Source organism: Carassius auratus, chromosome 36 (genome assembly GCF_003368295.1).
Source record: "Carassius auratus strain Wakin chromosome 36, ASM336829v1, whole genome shotgun sequence".
Taxonomy (NCBI): Eukaryota; Metazoa; Chordata; class Actinopteri; order Cypriniformes; family Cyprinidae; genus Carassius; species Carassius auratus.
The window spans coordinates 7,372,188-7,399,155 of NC_039278.1; the positions used below are offsets into that span (position 1 = coordinate 7,372,188).

Consider the following 26,968-nt stretch of genomic DNA (forward strand, 5'->3'; position numbering starts at 1 on the left):
GATGAGATGCAGTATCTCTTCCTGCTGGAGTCCTAGGCGGATGCCTTGCTGAACAATCACTCGGCCGAGTCCATAACTGGTGGGTATGCTCTGTCAGGCAAAAAGACGGAGGACTCAAATGCAGTTCAAACAAATGGGAGTGTTTATGCTGAACTTTAAATAACGAATCCAGCAAAAACTGAAACACAAAAGTGAATGTGTGAATGAAGTGGTGTGGCGCTCCCTGCACACACATCCACCGAGACAGAAGGCTGAGAGGATACTGGAAACGTCCAGTCTAGCACTCCAATCCGTCCTCACTGTCTGCATATGAAATATTAATTCCTCACCTGCTGATCCTGGAAACAGTGCAGAAGTATAAAGAGGAAAATGACAAACTCAGAATGCATCCACACGGCACAAAACACATAAGACATACCCATGCCGAACGAAGATAAAGACAGGAAATATATAGGGCGTGGGAATAAGTGACAGGTGCAGGCTGATGGATTGCACAGCGCCGCGAGTTAGTACTGATTGCTCCACCCTTGAGGATGACAGTGACAGGACCAAAACAACCACCATGTGCAAGTGACAGTGACAACATCCAGGTGAACGACAGAAAGGTACCGGTCATGACACCTGTGTTCTGCTCTACAGACCTGAATTTACTTTTCCTTCACCCTTTATTCATTACACTTTTTTGGTGTGAAAGGGCTTTTACATTTGCCATAAATATAACTTCTTATATTAAAAACAATTAAGCACTGCCTGAAGTTCCATAAAAAGTAACTAATGTAAAAAGTTACTTTTTTAGGGAGTAACGCAATATTGTAATGCATTACCTTTATAAGTAACTTTCCCAACACTGATGCCAACATTAGAACATTCTAACCCTTTTAACAATTTAAATTGGTACTGATTAATAACAAAGCATTGATTAACCAAACAGACAGCAAGCCCACCCATGGCACAAAATGGACCAATCATCAATTGCATTCTGCGAGCAGCTTTGGAATGTAATTTTGTTTGTGGTGTCAAATTCACAGTTGCTTACTTTGAAAATAATAATAAAAAAAAAGTTTGTGGCTACTTGCGTTCTAGTGTTTCTTTGCATTTTGCACTTCTTGCAGACAACACTAATTACTATTTCAAAGTGGTACTTTTTTTTTCTTTATTCTGAATAATTGATTGATTTACTTCCTGGAGAAAGGAAAAAAAGTCAACTCATGTCAAGGTGAAAAGCAGACAACCAGAGTGATGTACCTGCCGTGAGGAGTCATGACGGTAAATGATATGTCCATGTTATGAGAATATAAAACTTCTTTACAGTTACAAATTCAGCGACTTATCCGCATAATCAGAATACAATCAACAAAGTACATAGAAATGAAACAGTTGTCACAAGGTCATGTTTTCATGCATTTACACAAAAACTATTATTTGTTACATCACAAGGTGGATTCACGTGTGAATACTAATTACATTAGCCTATGTGACGATTTTCAATCAGCGTAATGCGGTCTGTGGTCTGGGGTGACGGTATGGGGGACTTCTATGATATTAGACTGCGTAGCCTATAATAAAAGATAATGAATTCAAACCTAAACCAAACATATTTTTATTCAAAGATCAACAGTCTGTTATTAGTCTTTAGTCTGTCACAAAAAAACAACATTAAACTCATGGGGCCCTATCTTGCACCCAGCGCAATTGACTTTGTACACCGACGCATGTGTCATTCCTATTTTGCACCTGCGCAAAGCGCGCTTTTCCCTCCACAGAAGCACGTCGCTAAACTAGTGAATGAACTTGCGCTCCCTGGGCTGTATAGCGCAAAAAAGGAGGCGTGTTCCGGCGCAAACAATCCCTGGTGCTATTTTCCTGTTCCATTAAACAATTGCGCCACTGACCAGAAAAAAACTAGTCTAAAGTCAGTGGCGCGTTGCGCGTTGTTCATTATGCTATTTTAAGGGCGCATGCTTGACCATAATGTATAGCGTGCACAACGCGCATACACTTTGCTCATGTAATCTACACAGATGCAACAGTTATTTTTGCAAATCATAAATTGTTACACTAAAAAAATATTAACACATGAGATGACGGAAATCATTGTGGTGTGCCACGAAGATGTGAAAAAATAGGCATAAATCTAGCTTACAAATTATTCAGGCTACTTGTAGTAATTAAGGATTAGACCTGTTTGCCCAATAGTGGCAAGACATATATGTATATAAGGACATCTGACAAATTGGTTTGTCCGTCAAGAACCAGAAAAAAAAATAGATGAAACAATTGTGGCTATTTCCTCCCACGCCTGTTTAACCGACGCTATTTTGGGTGGGTTTCTCCCATCCCCATACAACACAACTTCTCTGTCTTTCACTGCTCTTACAAGAACATCAGTCTCCTCGGCGGTGAACCGCTCCTGGCGTGCGCCTGGTAAATACGCCATAATAATAGCAATCCATAATGGAACTTGCGCACCTGCTTTTAAAGGGAATGTTGGATGACGCTCTGATTGGTTTATTTCACGTTACGCCCAAACCACACCTATGAATAATGAAGCTGCTTCAGACCAACCCACTTTAGATTTGCGCCGGGCGCAAGAGCCATTTATCCCACCGGGAAAATAGCAACAGCGCCGAGACCCGCCCACAAAGTTACTTGCGCTTCGCGCTTTGACACTTGCGTTTCAGATCGTTAAAATAGGGCCCATGAACTCAAATGTCATTTAGTTTGTGTTCCTTTCATTTAATCAGTGCTTGCTTGCTTGCGGTTGTCCATCAAATCCGATGATGACGTCCACTTCTGTCTTTTAATGCTGAGTTTTCTGATGGCTGAATAATCCGATCCTGGATCCACAGGTTCTATTGCAGGTGGGGCATATATACATGCTATTGGTGTTACTGGTATTTATGGGTGTGTTTCTCCTGAGCCTTCTTTGTTGTCTCCTAACTGTTCTTTCCTCCTCCAGTGCTTGGGTCCCATCTAGACACTGCTGCCGCCAGGTGTTACGGTCAGCAGCCATGTTCTCCAAGTCCCCAGGTTTTATCTTGCACCTCTTAAGCCTGTTTTCATTTGGTCTTTAAAGTATTTCTTCTGGCCTCCAGCAGAGCGCAGGCCTAGATCTAGCTGGCCATATAGTACTCTGCGGGGCAGACGGTTGTAAGGCATTCTTATGACATGCCCCAGCCAGCACAGTTGGTGCTGGGTGATTGTGGCCTCAATACTCTTGCAGCCGGTTCTCCTCAGGATCTTAGTGTGAGGCACTCTGTCACACCAAGTGATTCCCAGGATGCGCTGGAGACAGCAGATGTGGAAGTGTTGACTTGATGTGGCAGCTGTAAGTAACCCATGCTTCACAGCTGTATCAGTCTTTGTAACATCACCTTAGCCAGGACCTTGCCTGCCACAGCAAGAAGTGATATGCCCCTATGGTTGTCACAAATGGCCATATGCCCTTTGCTCTTATATATGGTGACAATACTAGCATCTCTCCATTGCTGTGGGATGCTTTCATCAGCCCAAGCCTTGGTGATGTAATGATGTAGTGTTCTTGTGCAGAGATACCCTCCGTTTTAGCAGTTCTGCAGGAATATTGTCAGAGCCAGGAGACTTGTTGTACTTCAGGGAGCGGACAGCTGACAGAACCCCTAGGAACGTTGGAGGTTGGCTAAGGTTGTCAATAGGGGAAATTCAGGCAATTCTTTCAGGATGGTATAGTCTGCATCAGAGTCCTGATTTAGTAAGGTGTTAAAATGTTCAGCCCACCTCTCCAGGATGCTATTCTGGTCTTTCAGGACTTTGAGCCCATCTGCTGTTTTCAGGGGAGTGATGCGGTGACTTATTGGGCTGTAAATGGATTTGACTGCATTATAAAAGTTGTTCATGTCATTTCTGTCAGCGAATGACTGAATTTTTATGAGCCTTCTCCATCCACCACTTGTTCTGTAACGTCTGCAGAGTTCTCTGGACTTCCCGACAAGCTTTTTGCCAATGCTGTTTGGCGGTTCTGGATAAGGGTTTTCTTAAGGTTTCCTGATGTGCTTTGTGCATATTGCTTAGTAGGTTATGGATGGACTCTGAGTTGTTGTCAAACCAGTCTTGATGGTTTTTGCTCTTATTGCCAATTGTTTGGGCTGCTGCTTCATGAAGGGCTGTAGTAATAGAGGTCTACTGCTGTTCTGTGACATTACCATCCCTCAAGAGGAGTTCTAGCTCCCCTAGTTTCTCAGCCAGGGAGCGATGAAACTCATTCATTGCAGTGGTATCTTCCAGACGGACACAGTCTAGTCACCTCCTTCTAGATCCACGTTTTCACATGGGTGGGCGTGCACTTTCATGAGGACCTTGGTCATGATCATGCGATGATCTGTCCAGAATCAAGTGGCAAAAGAGACGAAGAACCTCTCTGAGGTCACAACGTCTCACGATGACATAATCAATCAGGTGCCAATGTTTGGAACGTGGGTGCATCCATGATGTTTTGTATTTGGTCCTTTGCTGGAAGATGGTGTTGGTTATGGTCAGGTTGTGCTCAGAGCAGAGGGTAAGTAACCTCATGCCATTTTAGTTGGCCTGACCAATCCCATGCCTGCCAAGTACTCATTTCAATATCCCATTGTTCTGCCCAACATGAGCATTGAAGTCTCCAAGCAGGAGGATCTTGTTCTTGGGGATCTGGTGGAGAGCCTCATCCAGTGTTTGGTGAAAAGAGTCTTTAGACGTTTTGCCCACAGGAGTTTCAGTGAGTCATGGCAGTAGTGTGTTCTTAATTGCCAGTCCCACACCATGCAGATGTTGTCTACCTGTGGGATAGCCTTTCTAGAAAAAGGTGTAGCCCATGCCCTCCTCTCTTAGAGACCCCTCATCAAGGAACCTGTTTCCACTCAGGGGAGCAATGTCGATATCATAGCGGTGCAGCTCGGCTGCAAACAGCGCTGTTCTTCCATGGGGCCTTTCAGACCTGCCATAGGAGTCCAGGAGAGTTCTTATGTTCCATGTTGCCAGTTTAAGTTTGTAGGATTTGTTTCTTCTGTTTCGACCACAGAAGTGGAATGACCTGACAGGTGCGGTATCCTGTCCAGGTATGAGTTAAGTGGGCATTTTTTAGGCCACCTTTTCTAGACCCTTCCTCAACTTGAGGTGAGTAGTGCAGTCCCTGAATAGTGCTGCTCAGTCGCACAGGGGTCTGCTGAGAACAGCTGCTACTCAACCCCAGCTGTTAGTGACCAATTCCCTGTGCCACTGACGTGCAGGGCTCTGACTAAGAGCTCCCAGCCTATTCAAACCTGCCCCCGTCCTCAGACACCCCATCGCCGCCAGACTTCAACCAGATGCAGATCCAGGTAATATTCACCATGGTCAGAGGTGGAAACCTGCGCATGTCATTTTTAAAGTGCTCTCTGGGGTGTGCTCTCTCCAGTAGCATCTTCACATTGATGAGGTAAGTCTGGTAGCATGGGTAAACCCAGGATGACCAGCTCCCCATCCTGGCTGCAGGAGGCTGCTGGGATCTAGCTCTGTTTAGGCCCGCCTATTGCGCACCGCCAGCGCATTGCTTTTCTGTTGGGGTGTGCTCCGTTAGCCTTGCCACGAGAGGCTTACCCACAAGTCAGTGGGGCTATTTACCCATAGCTGGGGCAGTGGTTGACGGGCGTCAGGGCATGTCCACCGTGTGGTGGGCCTGCACACCACATCTCTGGGGCCCACTGCTGCTCCGAGATCCCCTGCAGTTCAGCCTGGGACTGTGAGGTACCCAGTTACCATGTGTGGCCACGAGGAGACACTGCAAAAGTCTTGGTGGTGGAGAGGCTGTTTACTGGCAGAGGAGACTTATGCACTCGGCTCCTCTTTTCACCCCTATAAGGGGGCTAGCCAGTGGCGGTAGCTAAAAAGCAGAAAGTTGCAAGCAGCGTGCAGCATACAGCATGCACTAACTACAAACACCTCCAACTCCACACTACTGCACTAGACGCTTCACACACACCCTGTGCCAGGAAAGCACACACACACACACTTTATTCAGTAAGGTGTCAGTGACAGCATCTGCGCTCTGGGCTGCCTGTTCAAAGAATTCAAGAACTCTGTTCTGGATGACCTGCTCAGGAGTCCAGAATCTCATGGAGATCGGAATGTTTTCACATTTCCTTTATTAGAGGCATCTGTTGCAATGGAAAAGAATATGTCTTTTGACTCAAGGCTCTGTGAGAAGTCAGATGCGAGGGGTGCCAGGATGTTTGTGACCAGTGCTTCAGCATTTGTGCGACCGCAGGTGAAGAGTTTAGCTATAGCCGAATCACAGTACCGAGTACAGAGTACTCAGCAGCAGCTATTTTATTATACTGTACATGGAATCATCCTGCTTCTTAAAGAAGAATGCGAGACCAACGTGTTGGTCTGTACTATCGCGGTTTTGGTACAGTGTAATTGGTAAATGTTAATAACACACTGCTGGCAGCTATATTTACTTCCAAAAATTTGCTGTCACACAGAATAATATAAAATTCACTGTACGAACAGGAATCGAGTGACTTGATTCCCTTCATTAACAACACACAGTTCAAGCACTCACTTACATGAATATCTGCTCAATCATTTGGCCAAGAAAATGTTTACTGGATGAGATCTGACATTTGTTAAAGGAGTGTTTCTTATAAATCATTCAGACTTGTTTTATTTTTATTTTATTTTTTTTAAGTTAGTTCTGTGTGTGTGATTGTCAGGCGTCTGTAAGATATCATGTTTATTTGAGGTGGTTTTTATTTTATTTTTATGTTACCATTAAAGGGTTTAGTTAGCTTTAAGTTATAAATGTATATCTGCGATCTCATGTTTTTAAGTTTCAAGCAGTGTTGTCACTGATATTCAATACCATTTAAAAAAAAAATTAAAAATTAACAATATTTCCTCATATATCCTCATGTCTGATAGCTCTGAGGGGGATTATATAATAATAACAATAATTTTTCCGAGACTAAGAAATATATCACTATTGTAATAAAACAAATAGTATTTCAGAATTACTATATTATTTATTTGACAATATTTAGTCAAATTACAATACTTATAATACTTCACTTGCAATACTTTCAAGTTTACAAATGCTTCTCGTTACAAATCTAGTGCAATGCTGTAATCATCTCTCCACAAAATGTTGGAAATTCTGGAAATGTGAAAATAAAGCATAAGTGGCGCACATTGAAAATGCGTTAAACTCAGAACTGTTAACCGAGCAGCTCTGAGACACTACTGATGTATTTCTACTGCACACAATGCGTATAGATAACTTTTTAATATTTCAGTATTGAAAAATCTATTTAGAAAAAGCTATTGGCCTGATCATTTTGATGATGACAATGACATGTTTTCATGTCTTAATCTTTCTCTTATTATCTGTTTGACTAGAGCTGTCGGTCATTGTTTTGTCTGGCTTTGGCTCATAGTTAGATTGTCTTGAAGAGACCAGAGACGATGTAGTCTGTGTGAACTCCATCAAGCAGTCCGGTGCCATTATTATGAATGAACCAACATGGCACTTTTTCTCCGTTCTTTACATCCTGTCTGAAATCTTTCTGCAAACCCCTTTAGACACAGAATAACACAGTATTAAGGTAACATTGACCTTTCATGTACAAACTGGCAAACAGTGTATTTAATTCACCTGGTAACTACAAGCTCTTGTCCCTTCACAAACATAATAGCATCTGGTTTGTTTGGATCCTTTCCTGGAAACGGTTCACTCACTTCAAAGTCCAATCCATGGTAGAACTGACCTAAAGAGACGTGAGCACAGTTCAGAGCACAACCATCACTGACTGTTTCTTGACAATTCTCTCTAAAAGCAATTATGTCTGACTCCTTAAATGCTGACAGCATAACCACAAAAATGTTTCCAATTGTCCATCCTTTGGGTTATAATGAGATGCTTTGACCATGTTTGTCAGTGTTAAAATACTCACTGTTCCAGTTGCCACTTGATGTAAACAAATTTTGAAATGATTTTAATGTGAAAAAAAAAAAGATTTTCTGTTTAGTTACAGTTGTGTTCAAAATTATTCAATGACTTGCAAGACAATTTGCTGTGGAGGATAACATTTTATGAAATCAATTTAACAAAGGCATCAGTAAAGTATTAGAGAAAGTTTGTTAATACACTTTTGAGTGATTCTGAGAATGGAACATTGATGAATCATGATAAAATTTGAATTGGCTCTAAACATTCATGTTCAAAATTATTCAACCCCCTTTGTGCAGAATCTTTTATTCTTTAAAATCATCAATAAACGTTGTCTGTAAATGTTTAGAAGCTTCTGTCACCTCTCTACTACAGTTTTGGCCCATTCCACACCTGAAAAAGCTTTCAGATCACTGATAATCTTTGGTTTTCACATTGCCACTGCTTTCTTCAAATTCATACAGATATTTGAAATGAGAATTAAGCCTGGAGACTGAACAGGTCACTCAAGTACATTCTATGACTGATCCCTGAACCAAGCAGTAGTAGATTTGGATGTGTACTTTGGTATGACTGGCCTGCAGGAAAGTCCATTGATCATCAGCTTCAGTTTTTGCACCAAAGGCATCACAATTCTCATCAAAATGGCCTGACACTTTAAAGAATACATGATGACCTTCATACAGTCATGATTTCCACTTCCTTCTACAGTAAATGGAGATGGTGTTCTTCTGCTTATGAGCTTTGCCTTTTTTGCAGCAGACATACCGCTGATCCATGGGTCCAAAAAGTTCCAGTTTGGTCACATCACTCCATATAACAATCCTCCAGAGCTCCACAAGTCTACACAAATGAATTTGATCAAGTTCAAGTTGGCTTTTTGTTCTTCTTGATCAAGAGTGGTATTCATTGAGATGTCTCAACATGAAGGCCATACTTGTCTATAGTGTTCTTCTTACACACTGCATTGAAAATGTTTTCCTCCTTTCATCGGGTCATCTTGCAAGTCTTTGGCTGTACATTGCAGGTTTTTTCTCAGTTGCTCTGATTAAACATTTTATGATATTGTGCTTTTTCTTCCACACCCTCAAAAGTTTTCTGGTAAAACACACTTAAAGCTAAGAAATAAAGCTGAGCACTGTGTCTCTAGGAACTTTCAATGTCTTGGAAATCATCATATAGCCTTAGCCTTTCTACAGTAATACAATATTTCTTCTCTTTTGCTTTTGTGAGATCTCTGTTGACATTTTTGCTACTCAACTTCAACACATGCATGGGCCAAACTGTATGTGTAACAGCTCAGGCTAATTCTGTTTTTAATAGAGTTTCTAAAGGCTTAATTGTGTTTTGAAACTGTTTTATTCCCCACCATGCAAATAAGTGATTTAAAAACAGCAATGTTGAATAGGGGTTGAATAATTATGACATAGCAGTATTATAAAACAATCTTATAACTCAAATATATTACATTATATATTGACAATATCACTTTTAATATGCCAGTGAACTGTTATAGATGCAATTATTATTATATCCTGGATCTTCAGAAAACCTTGCATTTGTAAAGTACTGCATTCTTTAGGGGGTTGAATAATTCTGAACACAACTGTATATCCAATTTTATAGATTTTTTGCCATGATAACCAAACCCTAGACCACCATCACTCCTAAAACAAACTGTAAAACTTCTGATTAAGAAATATACTCATACAGTATAATAAACATTTTTTAACAGAATAAACAATGAAAGTATTTTTATAAAAGTATAAGCTTCCCATTTTTTTTCAATCCTCCACAAACTGTCCCCATTCAATATCCAATGTTAATACCTCACTGTAAAATTATTTTTTGCTTTTTGTTTTTATAGGAGAGCAGGCACTGGAAGAATTGACATAATTTTTGTGGTTATTAATGTTATACCACAATAGTTAGAGCTTAACTTGAACTGAACATGGAATATTCCTTAAACCCTGGGCCGAAAAATTTAGTTTGAATTTGTTTACTTCAGCAGAATGGGATTATACTTGGTGACTTTTTCTGTATTAGCTATATAAGCACAAACAAATCATGGAAATGATTCGGACATGATTAAGGGTCGAAAAATAAAAAAAGAATCACTTGGTACCTTCGCGGCCAAAAATTACTGTTTACTACAATTTTTATAAATATTGCATAGTATCATTAAATCCTGTCAAAAATTCTAATTAATAATCCAAAATATAATTTAACAAAATCATATAAAAAAAGAAGTTGCATTTCAAGGCTCATGTCATGTTTGACTGCGAAGGTACCAAGTGTGACCGAAAAATGAACAGGCTCAGAGGGGTAACATGTCAAATATACTGTGGGAAGTTCTTTAGATATTTTACCAAGCAGGCCATGGACATTGCTTGAAAAGAGGTGACTGTCCAAGGTGTAGAACCCGAGGTAGTCTTGATGATACGGGTGCTTCTGCCAGACTTTGTGCAGGATAATAAGAAACTTGACTGAGTTCCTAAGGGTCACTGTTAAACTGCGATCTTTGATCACCTGCAGATCCATGCTGGAGAAAGAAGGACAAAATTCTGTCAGGAGTCTTTCCCCTGCTTCCTTATGAAGGGCACACATTTCTGTGAGCTCACAATGACTCAATATGATTGAAATGAGAAGATGATATCCTGCATCTTACTTGGGACCTTTAACTGTGGCAGTATCAGTCCAGAAGAATTTAGCCTGTTTTCCCTTTTCAGACACTGAGATCTCCTTTGTGCTTACCATCAATCTGATACCAAACTTCTCATGAACAATCCCAAAGCGGCCAAAATAAGTTTGCATTTTGGTTCCCGGGATGACTTTCTTATCTCCAATGGTTTGGCCATTGACCACAATTCCTGTGGGGCACCAAGAAACCAAATATAATCCCTAGAACTGTTGACATTGTGGATAAGTGTGATTTAAAATATTATTTTAAGTATTTATAAGCCATTTATAAGCTCAGTTCAGGCCAACATTCCACCATTCATAAGTTCTTGTTTCAGTAGAAATGGGAAAAATATTTTATATCTGATCTACTATTTAAGCTTTTTCTTCTCCTTCTTCACCTTCTAAGACTAAAGAGATCTGCTCCTAGAGTTTTCAAGCTATCAGACCTTATGGTTTACCTGAACAAGATGATCAAAGCTGCAAAAAATCCCACTACTTTTCATACCCACACCCCCGGTTTCACATATTTTTATATATTAACATGTAATATTATAAGTTTATTATAATATTAACATGTTAAATCATGCTAGCAAAATGCTCAATCATGTTAAAACATACAGTATTGTTCAAAATAATAGCAGTACAATGTGACTAACCAGAATAATCAAGGTTTTTAGTATATTTTTTATTGCTACGTGGCAAACAAGTTACCAGTAGGTTCAGTAGATTGTCAGAAAACAAATGAGACCCAGCATTCATGATATGCACGCTCTTAAGGCTGTGCAATTGGGCAATTAGTTGAATTAGTTGAAAGGGGTGTGTTCAAAAAAATAGCAGTGTCTACCTTTGACTGTACAAACTCAAAACTATTTTGTACAAACATTTTTTTTTTCTGGGATTTAGCAATCCTGTGAATCACTAAACTAATATTTAGTTGTATGACCACAGTTTTTTAAAACTGCTTGACATCTGTGTGGCATGGAGTCAACCAACTTGTGGCACCTCTCAGCTGTTATTCCACTCCATGATTCTTTAACAACATTCCACAATTCATTCACATTTCTTGGTTTTGCTTCAGAAACAGCACTTTTGATATCACCGCACAAGTTCTCAATTGGATTAAGGTCTGGAGATTGGGCTGGCCACTCCATAACATTAATTTTGTTGGTTTGGAACCAAGACTTTGCCCGTTTACTAGTGTGTTTTGGGTCATTGTCTTGTTGAAACAACCATTTCAAGGGCATGTCCTCTTCAGCATAGGGCAACATGACCTCTTCAAGTATTTTAACATATGCAAACTGATCCATGATCCCTGGTATGCGATAAATAGGCCCAACACCATAGTAGGAGAAACATGCCCATATCATGATGCTTGCACCTCCATGCTTCACTGTCTTCACTGTGTACTGTGGCTTGAATTCAGAGTTTGGGGGTCGTCTCACAAACTGCCTGTGGCCCTTGGACCCAAAAAGAACAATTTTACTCTCATCAGTCCACAAAATGTTCCTCCATTTCTCTTTAGGCCAGTTGATGTGTTCTTTGGCAAATTGTAACCTCTTCTGCACATGCCTTTTTTTTAACAGAGGGACTTTGCGGGGGATTCTTGAAAATAGATTAGCTTCACACAGATGTCTTCTAACTGTCACCGTACTTACAGGTAACTCCAGACTGTCTTTGATCATCCTGGAGGTGATCATTGGCTGAGCCTTTGCCATTCTGGTTATTCTTCTATCCATTTTGATGGTTGTCTTCCGTTTTCTTCCACGTCTCTCTGGTTTTGCTCTCCATTTTAAGGCATTGGAGATCATTTTAGCTGAACAGCCTATCATTTTTTGCACCTCTTTATAGGTTTTCCCCTCTCTAATCAACTTTTTAATCAAAGTACGCTGTTCTTCTGAACAATGTCTTGAACGACCCATTTTCCTCAGCTTTCAAATGCATGTTCAACAAGTGTTGGCTTCATCCTTAAATAGGGGCCACCTGATTCACACCTGTTTCTTCACAAAATTGATGACCTCAGTGATTGAATGCCACACTGCTATTTTTTTGAACACACCCCTTTCAACTAATTCAACTAATTGCCCAATTGCACAGCCTTAAGAGCGTACATATCATGAATGCTGGGTCTCATTTGTTTTCTGAGAATCTACTGAACCTACTGGTAACTTGTTTGCCACGTAGCAATAAAAAAATATACGAAAAATCTTGATTATTCTGGTTAGTCACATTGTACTGCTATTATTTTGAACAATACTGTATTTGCAATGTGTTAAATCATGGTAGCAGCATACTAAAACATGGTAACAGCGTGGTAAATCATGCTAAAATATTAAAACGTTGGCAATGTGCAAAATCATTCTAGCAACATGCTAAAATATGCATGTAAATCAAGCTAGCAACATGCTAAAATGTGTTAGCAACATCTTAAAACATTTTAGCAATGTGCTAATCTTTGAAGTTGAAGCTTCTCAAAATTATCTCAAACTTTTAAACAAAGTTTGTTTACAAACATTACTCCTCTTGTTAAGTCTATCATCTTGTTTGGTTTAAAGAATCTACAATGTCAGGAGGGGCAACCTTAATTTCATGTCAACCTGTGTTCTTGTGAAGCCATGGCTCGCTGAATGCCTCTGGACTTTTCTGATAAAATAGAAAATTGTTCTCACCTGTAAGTGAGTCTCTAACAAGGTTGAAGATGGTACCAGGTTTGTCATCAATGTTGAAGCACAGAGCATCATTTTTTTCTGGCAGCTCAATGATGAAGTGTGGATCTCCATCAACTGTTACATTAGAAAATTGTAAGAACATCAGTGCTGATGTGACTTATAAAGCATTACCTACATTTCACATTGCCAGTGCATAAATTTTTACATTTACCATAATATGTGGGTACATAGGTCCTGACAGGGTAGCTGGCTGGAACAGCTGTGTAACCTGTAAATAAGACAGAGATTAACTAACATAAATGCTCCAAAAAAGTCAATTTGGTTTGACAATGTCATATGAAATAAAAAGTATATTAAACTCATTATGTTTTTAAGTAGTGACTTACCATATCTTTGAGATTTTCCTCGTTCCTCTGTGTATCAATGTTGAGAAAAGAGTGAGTGTCATATAACCAGTTAAACATATAGTTACAGATTCATGGAGAACACTGTCACAACTTCTGCTTGTTATTTGACAGTTTAGTCATACCTTCAGTCAGTTTGTCAGCAATAAACATGCCTTTTTTGGTCTCATCTTCAGGTTTAGTGACGACCATGGAGGTAAGCGGTGTAACAAAATTGTACTTTAATGAAAGGCTCAGAGCTTCTTCAGTGGCATTTCCTTTCTCCTCTGGTGTACCCTTGTTTCTGTAAGATAATATTTTTGTATTATAATTGGATTTGATTCAAATCTTCAAATCTTCTGCTTAAAAGATTCTGCTTTCCATTGATGTATGGTTTGTTAGGATCAGACAATATTTGGCCGAGATACAACTATTTGAAAATCTGGAATCTGAGGGTGCAACATATCAAAATATTGAGAAAATCCCCTTTAAAACTGTCCAAATGAATTCTTAGCAATACTTATTACTGATCAAAAAATAACTTTTGATATATTTATGGTAGGAAATTTACAAAATATCTTCATGGAACATGATCTTTACTTAATATCCTAATGATTTTTGACATGAAATAAAAATCAATAATGACCCATACAATGTTATTTTGGCTATTGCTAAAACTATACCCCAGCGACTTAAGACTGGTTTTGTGGTCCAGGATCACATTTATCCTTTATAGTTTAAGGTTAATGTGCTAAAGATCACGCTTTTTCAAACAGACTTCTTATCCAAGAGCTCCTGGATGGTCAGATATGCCCAGAGACGCTCAGTAAAGTCCCCAAAGATATACTCTTCATCAGGAAATATGGTTTCCCACTTCTGAGTACTTGCTTGACCTTTCAGCTCAAAGTTATTTTCGAACTGTTGCAAAACAAAAAAGTCAAATTAGTTTTACAAGTCCCCAATAAATAATGACGTAAATTCACTGAGAATATTATCACACAACCCAACGATATTAATGAGGCTACGATCTATGGATTCATTGGTGATTTCATTTTTCTATTATACTATCCATTTTAGGATATAGGAATAGGAATTACACATTCCTTCCAAATTATTTGTAAGCCTAAAAGCATTTTATAAATTTTTTTACTTTTTTCCCTGACAAGGACATGCTTTTATGCTCACATACATTGAATCACCAATGTCCACATTCATAATCGGTTTTAAAAACTGCCACTATGAACTATGCACATGTGTGAAAGGATAGAATATTTACTCACCCCTTGTGCGAACACTTCAATTGCAAAGTTGTCTATTTCATTTAAGTCATTAAGTCGGCCAGCCACCATGATCTCAGAGCCGTTGTATAGCTGTTTAAAATGGCTTCTTGTCAGCGAGTTGACCGTGTTGTCCGGATAGTGAAAATGCACATCTGAGAGTAGAGGACTGGACACTTCTTCATAAAATCCCTTGGTAACAAATTATTAGCAAACCATTAACAGTAGTTTCTTGAAAGTCAGCTTTGCTGATAAGGTCAGCATCTTATCAACATTTAAAGTGTCATCACAATTGCACTAGACTGAAACTAGAGTTGGGTATCGATGCACATTTCTCAATTCCATTCCAATTTTGATTTGATTTGAATCTACCTAGTTTTATTTGGAAGCTTGTTTCTACCATGGGTAAAAAAAAAAAATGTTTAGACTTTTTTTCTCGCAATTGTGAAGAAAAAGTTGTGAGATGTTAACTCGCAATTTGAATTTGAGAACTTTTGTCCTTCGAATTGTGAGAAAAGAGTTATAATTATGTTTGTTAGTTTTTATTTTTATCCCACGGCTGAAACAGGCTTCTACATATTTGTCCATTTTGTAATTCTCTGTCAGCTATTTTATTAATTATTAAGGAACCCTCTTATTTGGTATATTACTAAATAATAAAACATGAATTTGAAAAAAATAAAATAAATAACAACAGGGTCCAAACTGTGCAGTTCAAAGGATATTTATTTAACAGATAAAACATTACCAAAAAATATATATATTTACATTATTAATATATATTTAGTTGTAGTAATAATATAATGGTTGTTATATATTAAAATATTTTGTAACAAAGTATCGATAAAATTAAATATCTTAAAATTCTGAAAAACTGACGTTGAGATTGAATGAAGATGTAGCTATAATTGGGGAAAATTACTTTTTTTTATATTACAAGGAATCAATATTTTGGCTACCTTTAGCTGAAGTGGAGCATCTGAGTCCTCATAAATTCTGCGAACCAGGCCATTGTTCTGCTTGCTCAAAGTATCCAGAAATCCATAGTTTGCATCATTACCGAAGGCCAAACTAAACAGAGTGATATTCCCATCAATGGCGTCACGAATACTCTCTTGGATTTGAGGAAGAGTTCTGGGATCTAAAAATGAATAGGATATATTATTTCACCACAGAAACAATAAAAAGTACTACAGCCATAAATAACTGATTGATTCATCTTGTCTACTCTTGAGGTAAACCTTTCAGGGCTCTCTCTGGTGTTCTTTGATAAGATAATGGAGATGACACTAGGGCTGTTTCCTGTATGTTTCTTTAGGGCTACTCCTAGGCAAAGTTGTTCCTCAAGTAAAATCATGAAGCAGTAAGGTTGTCGGTATGTGCATATACATACAATTATTTGGTTCCCCATCAGTCAGCAAAATGATCATCAGTACCATGTCCTTTGAGGCTGTACTGTTACGCTGCTCTTCATACAACATCTTCACACCATGGATGACAGCATCATGCAATTCAGTACCTGAGGCAAAAACAATTTGTACTTGATTATTGATAAATTATAATTAAAAAAAAGATGAGTCATAACTTTATAGTAAACATGTTTTGTTTGCTTAATGTAAACTACATTGAGTGGATTTAGCAGGGCTTATTGCATGGGCAGCTTTTTTTTAACACTCAGTGTGCCCCTTAGTCCCTCTGCCTCTTTTTAGAATGTTTCCACGTGGACTGCATACAATTATTCATTTAAAATCTGTTCAGTGATAACTTCCTTCATATTCACACTTACTACCAATAACTTCAATTGTTTTGACATATTCCTGGGCTGCTTTGATATTTTCCTTTGTTGCTTTGCTTAAATGTGGCTTCCATACAACAAAGGTGGTTGAAAATACGATGATGGCAAAGTAGTCCTCCTCTGGGAGGTCGCCAAGAATGGTCACCAGAGCCTCCTTAGTCTAATTTAGACAACAAACACAGACAAGTGTCCAAGTGGCTGACAATTTAAAACTGAAAGCAGTCTTTTCTCATTTAACAGACGTCATGACTCACCTGTGACATTTTCTTTCCCACCATAGAGTAGCTGTTGTCTATCACAAAAACAACCATCTTTGGTACTTTTGGAAGATTAGCCGGTGCGAAAAAATGCACAAAGTATCCATTCACAATCTGTAGATGATAAAGATATAAATTATGGCTTCATAGTTTATTTGTATATATTGGAAAATTCAAATGTTAACATATCAGAGCTTATGTGTTAAACAGCAGGCCACAGAACAGGATTCTTTTCATTTGTCCATTTTACGCTATTTCTTGTGTGTCTTTATCATCCAAATGATGTCTGACCTGGATATCACCGATGTCATGAGCACGGTTGACATCATACTTAATGAAGAAATCTCCATCGATGAGTGTCCCATCACACTCGGTGCATTTCCTCTGTTGATCCAGTGTTGGAGAGAAGGACACATGGGCCTGAACAAATGGATCAAATTATTATCATTATCAACATTATTATTGTCTAATGGAGATCCTTCTTTGTTACTAGCTTTATTAAGTATAATGCTAATGATATGTACTGGTATAAATTGGTATCCATCCATGCAAAGGTATTTGAATCGTCACCTTTTTTTCAGTGACCGTTTTCTCCACTAGAGGGAACAGTTCATTGGTGATGAATGTACCGTATGTGTCCAAAAATGCAATTCCCTGAGGCTCATAAATATCTGCTACAATCTGTGGATTGGAGGAATAACGTGTCCATGAACGGTGCACATTTTTACATTTTGAAAGGAATAGTTCATTCAAAAATGAAAATTTGCAGAAACACGCTCATCCTCAGACCAGTATATTTCTTGATCAGAACAGATTTGGAGAAATTCAGCACTACATCACTTGTTCACCAATAGATCCTCTGCAGTGAATGGGTGCCGTTAGAATTAGAGTCAAAATAGGCGAAACATCACAATAATCAACTCGATTCCAGTGAAGCTGCATGTTTCTAATAATAAATCCATCAAGACATTTTTAACTTCAAACCATTGCTTCTGGCTAAAATATGAGTCTTCTATACATAATATTGCTTTCTCAAGTGTTTCAGCTGTTTGAACTATTGTTCTGACGGCACCCATTCACCGCAGACGATCCAATGGTGAACAAATGATGTAATACTGAATTATTCCAAATTTGTTCATTTAAAGAAACAAACTCATCTACATCTTGGGTGACCTGATGGTGAGTAAATTGTTCATTTTTGGGGGATCTATACCACAGTTTAAATTTTTATGTAAAAATGTAAAACACCACCACCCTTAGTCTTTCACCTTTTTGCAGTACACTAAAATTATACCATGTGGATTCTCAATTATGATGTTATAAAATCTGTTGTGCTTTATAATAAACCTCAAAGTGCTGGACCAGCTGTTTGGGTTTGACTCTGATCATGAGCTCATATTTGCCAAAATTTCGTCGAAGAAGTTCTTCATGGGTGAGAATAAAAATCACACTGCTGTCTGCTGCGACATTCACAGAAACAGAAAACGTCTCCATTTTTCGACCTGAAGCCCTGGAAGACCACAACATAAGTTACTTAGTAGTATATTAGGAACAAGCATTTTAAAGTTCAGGATGACTTCCTGTTTGTTTTCCTCTTCTCACTTGACTAAACCAGCAGTCTGGCCAGATGACACAGCCTTCTGATACTGCTCCTTGGCCTTCTCTTTTTCCTTCACCACACCTGTGTATGTCTTGCCATCAATCTCCCTGAAAATCCAAAAACTGTGTCAGCACACATTTCAATAATTTCCCGAACTGCAAACATATATTAAACTGAAAAGCAATGGCTTCTTTTGGCTCATGCTGAGTTCCTCTGATCTGAAACTAAATCAGATGGAAAAAGGACTGACATGCTGAAGTTGGTGATGAAGGAGGTCTTGGGTAACTCCACCTCAAAGGACACTTCCTGTGAGATGTTGGCCTTATTGAGAGCTTTAGTGGTCATGACAGTGTGGGCGAAACGTGATGTCACCTTACAGTCCACCTTTATGCTCTGCACCTCTATCTGAAAGACAGAAGGAAAACACACAGAGGAAAATAAAGAGTGATAGAGTTGTCACTTATCAAGTGCTAACTAACTAATATATTGTAACAAAAGCAATCGCCTAAAAAAAAGTGCCTTAGACTGCAGTAATTTCAGGACAAAGGCTGAGCTTGGGTCATCGGATGCTACATGCATAGTTGTTTGAACTGAAATGTGTGTTGGCGGTGTGTACACACAACCCTATGATGATAAAAATCTTCCCAGTGTTATTAATATTTTTTTTATCTACTAAAATCTTTGCCCCTTTCTCAAATCGAGCCTATCTCAGATGCCGGTCTTTGTGACGTCACACTGTGTGCAAAATCATCCAAAATAAGACCATTTATAGGGGCATTCACTATAAACATAATTTATCAGGTAGGAGATTTATAACGAGTGGTTCACATTATTACAGCAAAGCGCATTATTACAGTACTAAGCCTCTGCAATGAAGCAACTTAATGCTATTAAATTAAAGACGAACAAAGTAAGTAACAAACTTTAATGGGCATAATTAAGCGTTAAAATAACTGAAGGATATACAGTCAAAAATTTCTTCAGAGATCAGATTTTTTTTTTTTTTTTACTAGTGGCTGCAGGACACTATAGTTAATTTATGTAAGTGAGGATAGCAAAAAAAAAAAAGTGAACTGTGACAAATTATATCCAAAAATTCTTCATAGTAGTAAAACTGATACAAATTTGGGACCAAAAATTATTCAGACCCGAGTCTGGGAAACAAATTGATGTTGCAGGTTTGCAAGGATTGAAATCCTTTACATATCCCTCTATCAAAGTTATCTAACATTATCAAGATGATTTTGTTCTGACACAGTTTAACTCATGAGTTCATATTTTATTTACCATATTCTAAAGTATAGAGCAGTGTTTCCCAATCCTGGTCCTGGAGAACCCTTGGAGTCTTCACTAATGAGCTGATGAGCTGATCAGGTGTGTTTGAATAGGGAGACATTAAAAATGTGCAGTGTTCTCCAGGTTCCAGGATTGGGAACCACTGCTATAGAGGATAAACTGTGATAATCTGAGAAAACTGTATCTATTTAAGAAATTAAGTCAACAAACTAATATTACACATACTCTTTTGGTTTCTGTACCCAGTATCTTAACATTTTTTTAAAATGCAATATAAATATCTCTATCGGTACTCGGTAACAAAAGTAACAAAAATAAAAGTATTGGTATCGGGCGAGCACTGGAAAAAGTGGTAGCGGTGCAGGTCCCTATATTAGACCTGCCCTGAGTAAGCTGTCATCAGTCCACCACTGTTTCACCACGGGAGCAAATGTAGACAAGAATGACTCCTAAGCAATTGAGGTGTTCTGTTGTTGCATGAAATAATGAACATAGCAGACGTCCTTAACTCCAGACATCTGAGCTGCTGAAGACACAGTGGATTACATTTGTTTTAGAATCATTCGTGATCCAGCTTCACCTACAGATAAAGTGAGTATAAGGTTTTTTTAATGGATCTTTGCAAATTGCCTTCCCTAATAATGTGCTTATAAGCAAGCTAAGTAAATAGTCTCTCTGAGAGCGGCTCAGGAAGAGAGGGGTGGGGTCAGCAGAGCTCATTAACATTTAAAGGAACATGCAACAAAATGTCTTGCTTTAAACAGAGCTGTTTTTGACATGGTTAAAAGGGTGTTTTTTACACTACCATTGAGAAATTTTAACCAAACTATGTTACAGACTTTTCATTAAGACCCTAAAGAATCATATCAACTTCTGGAAAATGAGCATCCGATGACCCTTTTAAGGTAAGTGTCAGCTACATTACAGAAGATATGTTAAACAACCTATATTACAAATTATATTTTTATTCATGTAGATTGTTATTATTAATTAAACTAAAATCCATTTAAATGAATAATTAATCAATTATACAACAGTCTTTTTTAAAGGGGGGGGGGGTGAAATGCTCGTTTTCACTCAATATCCTGTTAATCTTAAGTACCTATAGAGTAGTACTGCATCCTTTATAACTCCTAAAAGTCCTTATTTTTATTATATTTATAAGAGAAAGATAGTCTGTATCGATTTTTCCCGGAAAAACACGAGCGCCTAGAGGCGTGACGTGTGGGCGGATCTAAAGAATCACGAGCGCCAGTAGGCTTTTGCGTTGAGAGCGTTTGGAAGCGTTTTGAAATTTAACAAGAGCAAGATACAAGAGTATCTATGTGGTATGTACTGAAACTGTATATATTTGCTTAACGGTTTTGGAAAATGACTAAATTCCACTTTATGTCGTCTTTTTTTTTTTTTTTTTTTTTTTTTTAAGCTGTACATGTGGAAAGTGCAGTTTGATGACAACATCGCATGTTGTTTACTTGATGTGCTTACGTGCCGATAGCTAAGTTAACAACACAGAGATATGTGAAGCAGTTTTACTCACCGCATGCGGTTCCAACACACGATCGTGACCCTTTTTCGTTTGGACTGCATTATCCTTAAGAAATAAACGATGTGCAAATTCGCCGTCAAACTGGGTCTTGTTTGTAAAACAAGCATCTTCGAAATGCAGGGAACAAACAAAACCACTTGCACAACTCCGTTGAAAAATAAAAATAAACTCCATCCACTGGTCCCTTATTGCTGTTTTTCTTTTGGTAATCTGTGCAGGGTTGTCTTGCCCTGGCAACCAAAAACACTCTTCTTTTGTGACTTTTCGCGACGCTCTCGCTCTGATCAGTGAAATGTCTGTGCTCAGCCTCTCAGTGCGCTGCTATACGGGAGCGCACGCTCTTCCGGCAGAAGTGCCTTAGGACCCATATAAGGAAATTCCGCTCCATTTAACGTCACACAGACCCATACTCGAAAAAAACTTTCCGAAACTTGTGACAAAGCGGAAGAGTTTTTTTTGGAACAAAAATACTCCTTCAAACGTAGAACTTAATTTTTGAAACTTTGTCCATGTTTAGCATGGGAATCCAACTCTTCAACAGTGTAAAAAACTCCGTATGCATGAAATAGCATTTCACCCCCCCCCCCCCCCCCCCTTTAAGGGTCAGATCAGGTATAAACAGACCAATAAAACTCCCATTCATTTTAAAATGATCACTTGACAGACAAACTTGTGAAAGATGTAAGAAAGAGTTCCCACCTCAGCACTGCTCACACTTCGCTTCTGTGAGGAGACCATTAGAAAATTAAGTTTAGATGGCAACAAAATACAGTGTGTAGATGTAAAAGAGTTTGTATGCTAAAGCTAACACACAAAATAGCCTATAAGTATGTGTTATGTATTATTATATATAACACCTTTCTATTCCTGAATATAATTTCAGTACTGTAATTTCAGTATTGGCATAGCAAACTTTTAACAACTTTGTTGCATACCTTTAAGAGTCTGGTCGTGCTGGGATGGTCGACCTGGAGGGACATTATAAGACTCATTACTGTATGCAGACACATACACAGATACGTACCTAAAGAGGTGCTTTTGGCCTCTGACTGGATAAGTGCCCTTTTTGCAATATATTTTTTAATTTTAATATATTTATTTTTTTATTTCAATTTGGCCTGTGGCATACATTCTTAATTATGGTGTATATGACAACTGCATGCATGTTCTAATTCTGCAAGACTGTACAAGATTAGGTAAAAACCTTCCATTATGCATAACAATAAGTATAAATTTAGTTCTGTTTTGTCCAAACAAAGTAGAAAATTTGTGCTTCCCTGAAACAGTGTTTTTTCGTTCTTCAATAGTGTAGTGTTTTTGAACAAATTAGGTGTTTAATTTATAAAGTCAGTGGTCATTTTCTTTGTTTTTGAATTAATCAGCCTGTTTGGACAGATAGTTTGAATTAATGATTCTGTGATGTTTTCTCAACATTTCATGTCTATATTCAAAATGATATTTAGAACATGAATCTCAACATTATGCAGTTGTAATCGCAATGTAAATAGATTTTCATAAATGTAAGCTACTGATTTCATTTTAATGGTATAACAGCCTCATAGTGTATAGTGTTAATTGGTGTAATTGATTAAAAGTCTAGCAGTAAATAACTTTTAGTTTATAAATAGTGTTCTTGCAGCTCAAGTGGTAGAGCATTTTTTTAGCAGGCAAGCAACCGCAATGTTGGGGGTTCGATTTCCCGGGAACATATAAAAACAGTTAGCCTGAATGCACTGTGAGTCGATTTGGATAAAAGCGTCTGCTAAATGCATACATTTAATTTAATTTTAATTTAAATAATAATGAGAATGGTGCCTTTTTTCACTTGAATACCTGCCTCCAAAATGTATTTGCATGACTCTGACTGTACAGACAAATCTATGATGACTAAACTATGATGGATACTTTCCCATTTTTATCGCTGTATTGACAAATAAGATATGCTTCAGATCATAATGTTAGCCACTTAATTAGTGCAGCAAAACAAAAGTGAACGACATCAAAACTAGACTTACCCATTGCTCATTTCCCTTTGAGATGACCAGGGTCTCAAAAGACCCTGAACAAAAACATACACACCCAAACAAGCAGAATATCCACCCTGTAGACATGGTGCACCATCTGTTCTATCACAGGACACCAGGACTTTTAAACACTCTAAAACCACTGTCTAGACTTTTTTTCCAGGTCAAACAGTTCTTTGAGTGGGAGTAGGGATTTGTGATCTTTGTTCCTAAATCATTGATCGTGTGAGTGATCACTGTGTATGCAGAGCAAATATTTATTTGGGTGGTAATGGGGATTTGTGATCTTTGTTCCTAAATTATTGATTATATGAATGACCACTGTGTATGGGGAGCATATAGTTATTTGAGTGGTAATGGGGATTTGTGATTATTTGGCTAATTTATTGATCGTATGAGTCCAGTGCTGAACATATACACCAGGGTATTTGTGTGTAGATATTGTGCTTGCTCATGCTATTGTTTTTTTTCCCCTGCATGAGTTACCAAGTGTATGTTGGTCTTTGGAAGTAAAGATGGATGACAGAAACAAAACAAAATGCAGTTAGCACAATATGTGACCAGGGTCTCGAAGGAACTGACAATGGTTGAAGGAGCCCAGCAGGAAGGTGAGTGGAAGATTTACAACTGGCACAGACCGAGCAGGCCAATACAAAACGATCAGTGTCACGAGCCATAGTTTGCCACCAGAAACATTGCTTAATGAGAGAAACGGTACGATTGACTCCTGGATGACACGCCACCTTGGAACAATGACCCCATCGAATGATGTTGGACCTCAATTTCTCTGGCACAAATAAACGACACGGTGGTGAATCTGGAGTTGGCCAATTAACCACTGCCCGAATCTTGTCGGGATCCATGCGCACCCCCTCAGACGACACGATATATCCTAAAAAAGGAACAGACTGTTCATGAAAAGCGCATTTCTCCGCTTTGACAAAAAGCCCATTCTCCAACAGCCTCTGAAGCACTCGTCTGACGTTCTGAAAGTGTTCCTGGAGAGACGAAGAAAAAATCTATATGTCATCCAAGTAAACATATATGAATTGATCAACCATGTCTCTCAGCACATCGTTAAAAAGTGCCTGGAAAACCGCGGGGGAGTTGGAAAGACCGAAAGGCATAACCAAGTATTTAAAGTGCCCCCTGGGGGTATTAAATGTGGTTTTCTACTCATCCCCCTTCCTGATACAGACCAAATGATAGGCGTTACGTAGATCTAACTTGGTGAACCAAGAAGCACCCTGCAGCCTGCTCATCCTGCAACACAGAACAAGACACAGAAGAACACGCAGACACCAAACAAGATGCATGACAGTTCTCACTCCAAGACATGACAGAGTTCTGACGCCAGTTTATGTGAGGGTTGTGCAGTGTGAGCCAGGGGTGTCCTGACACCACAGGAGCCAATGTGGAGTCAATGAGGAGAAAGTGGATCTCCTCAACGTGGTTACCCGACGTGATCAAACTCACCGGTCCGGTGGAGTGGGTGACCGACAGAGATGTATAGTAACGAAGTAGAACTACTTCACTACTGTACTTAAGTACTAAAAGGCGGTATCTGTACTTTACTGGAGTATTATTTTTTTCTCCTACTTCCACTTTTACTTCGGTACATATTTTCGCTGAGTTTAATACTTTTACTCCGATATATTTTTTATGTGCTGCATCGTTACTCGTTACAATTATAATAATGTTACGAATCATTCCATAAACCACTGCCAGAACTGTAGATGGCAGGTTTGATGAAGCTGGCACATCAATGAGCGAATCAAGCGATTAAGAAGACTGCGCATGCTGACTGAACTGCTGTGAAGAGAGAAATGAACACCGAGCCGAGCCAGATAATGACTCGTTCACGAGTCAAGAACCGGTTGCATCGGTTCTCGGATGACCAGTAACGTTAGTTCTTTCTGACAGTTCGATTCAATAAACCAGTTGAAGAAAACAGTTCACCGATTCTTTTGCGCTCGATGCAATGGCGTCATTGGCGTTTACTGCACCTGGGCTCATAACATTAACACAGAATCAGTTCAGAATCAATCACCAAAAGAATCAGTTCGTTTCAGACGCTCTGTGTGTCGGTTTGCTTCACGCTAAATCACACATGCGCAGTATCATCAGCTCATCAGTTCACGAATCAGACGCGTCTGACAGAAACGGTTCTTGACTCGTGAACGAGTCATTATCTGGCTCGGCTCGGTGTTCATCTTCAGTTCTCTCTTCACAGCAGTTCAGTCAGTGTACTGTTTGAGTAAATGAATTACTCCGGGATATTGGTTTGTTTTAACTCAGAGGGAGTGTCAGACACATTAAACAAGTTAACAGCTTAATTCATCTGTGGATTAATGCGTATTGGAGACGCGAACTGTTTAAAACGATTAAATTCGATTTGGTGAACTGTTTCAAAAAGATCCGGTTACATCGAATGATTCGTTCGCGAACCAGATATCACAAACTGCTTTGTTTTTAACTGTCTTACAACAGACACTGAAGAGAAGACAACTGAATAAAGTCGTAGTTTTTGCTATTTTTGGACCAAAATGTATTTTCGATGCTTCAAAAAATTCTAAATGACCCTCTGATGTCTTCCGGGTTTGAAACAACATGAGGGTAAGTTATTAATGACATCATTTTGCAAATTGGGCTAACTAACCTTAGTAATCTTTTTTGTTTACAAGAAGTTACAGTCAAAGGAATTGTGATTGTCCTTTAGGTTAATCATTTGCAATAGTAAAAACAATATGTTCAAACTTTTGACTACTTTCTTTAATAGCTACATAACACAATACTTCTACTTTTACTTTCAGTACTTGAGTAGTACATTTTAAAATAGACTACTTGCAATACTTAAGTACAAAAAATGTTGAATACTTTAGTACTTCTACTTAAGTGTGGTGCTTAAAGAGCACTTCAACTTCTACTCAAGTCACTTTTTTGATAGAGCACTTGTACTTTTACTCAAGTATGGGTCTCTAGTACTTTATACATCTCTGGTGACCGATGACAGGACTTGTCCACCTAGTGCGTTAACTGAGATGGGGTGAGTGACGGGAATTATGGGTACTCCCAGACGAAGTGCCAGGTCACGGTCCATAAAACTCCCCTCAGCACCGGAGTCCACCAAGAGCCCCACATTGATGATAAGAGGAGGCCCACTGCAGTCTTAATGGAAGGAGCGTCACTTCACGAGAGGATCCATCCCAGGATATGCCACCCGTCAGTAACCTCCGTTCTACTGACGGGTGTTGGCTTTTACCGGTCACTTAGACGCAAAGTGACCCCCGGCTCCTCAGTATAGGCACAGTCCTTGCACTCTTCTGCGCTCCTTCTCCTCCCGGGAGAGATGAGCTCTGCCCACCTGCATGGGTTCCGGATTGAACGAGTCACTAACCGCATCACCTGAAGGAAAGACCAGATGGAATGTCTGGAACTCGACCTCGCTGCACCAGAAGACTTTGACGTTGTAACCTTGTGTCTATGCTGATAGCTAG

At 38.8% G+C, this 26,968-nt stretch overlaps 1 protein-coding gene across 1 annotated transcript; it reads right to left on the bottom strand.

Annotated features, from left to right (window-relative positions):
• Window positions 1–7,389: 7,389 nt before the first annotated feature.
• Window positions 7,390–23,610, bottom strand: LOC113055109 (inter-alpha-trypsin inhibitor heavy chain H3). The gene is made up of 22 exons (XM_026221098.1): window positions 23,463–23,610; window positions 22,383–22,415; window positions 22,147–22,170; window positions 18,853–19,007; window positions 18,605–18,709; window positions 18,350–18,512; window positions 17,573–17,683; window positions 17,294–17,422; window positions 17,000–17,116; window positions 16,737–16,905; window positions 16,344–16,469; window positions 15,910–16,091; window positions 14,954–15,142; window positions 14,452–14,591; window positions 13,820–13,977; window positions 13,677–13,703; window positions 13,502–13,558; window positions 13,291–13,404; window positions 10,611–10,812; window positions 10,312–10,484; window positions 7,649–7,760; window positions 7,390–7,569 (listed from the first exon to the last, which is right to left on the bottom strand). The coding sequence occupies exons 1-22, from the start codon at window positions 23,556–23,558 to the stop codon at window positions 7,431–7,433; spliced, it is 2,721 nt and encodes a 906-aa protein (XP_026076883.1). The 5' UTR covers window positions 23,559–23,610; the 3' UTR covers window positions 7,390–7,430.
• Window positions 23,611–26,968: the final 3,358 nt, after the last annotated feature.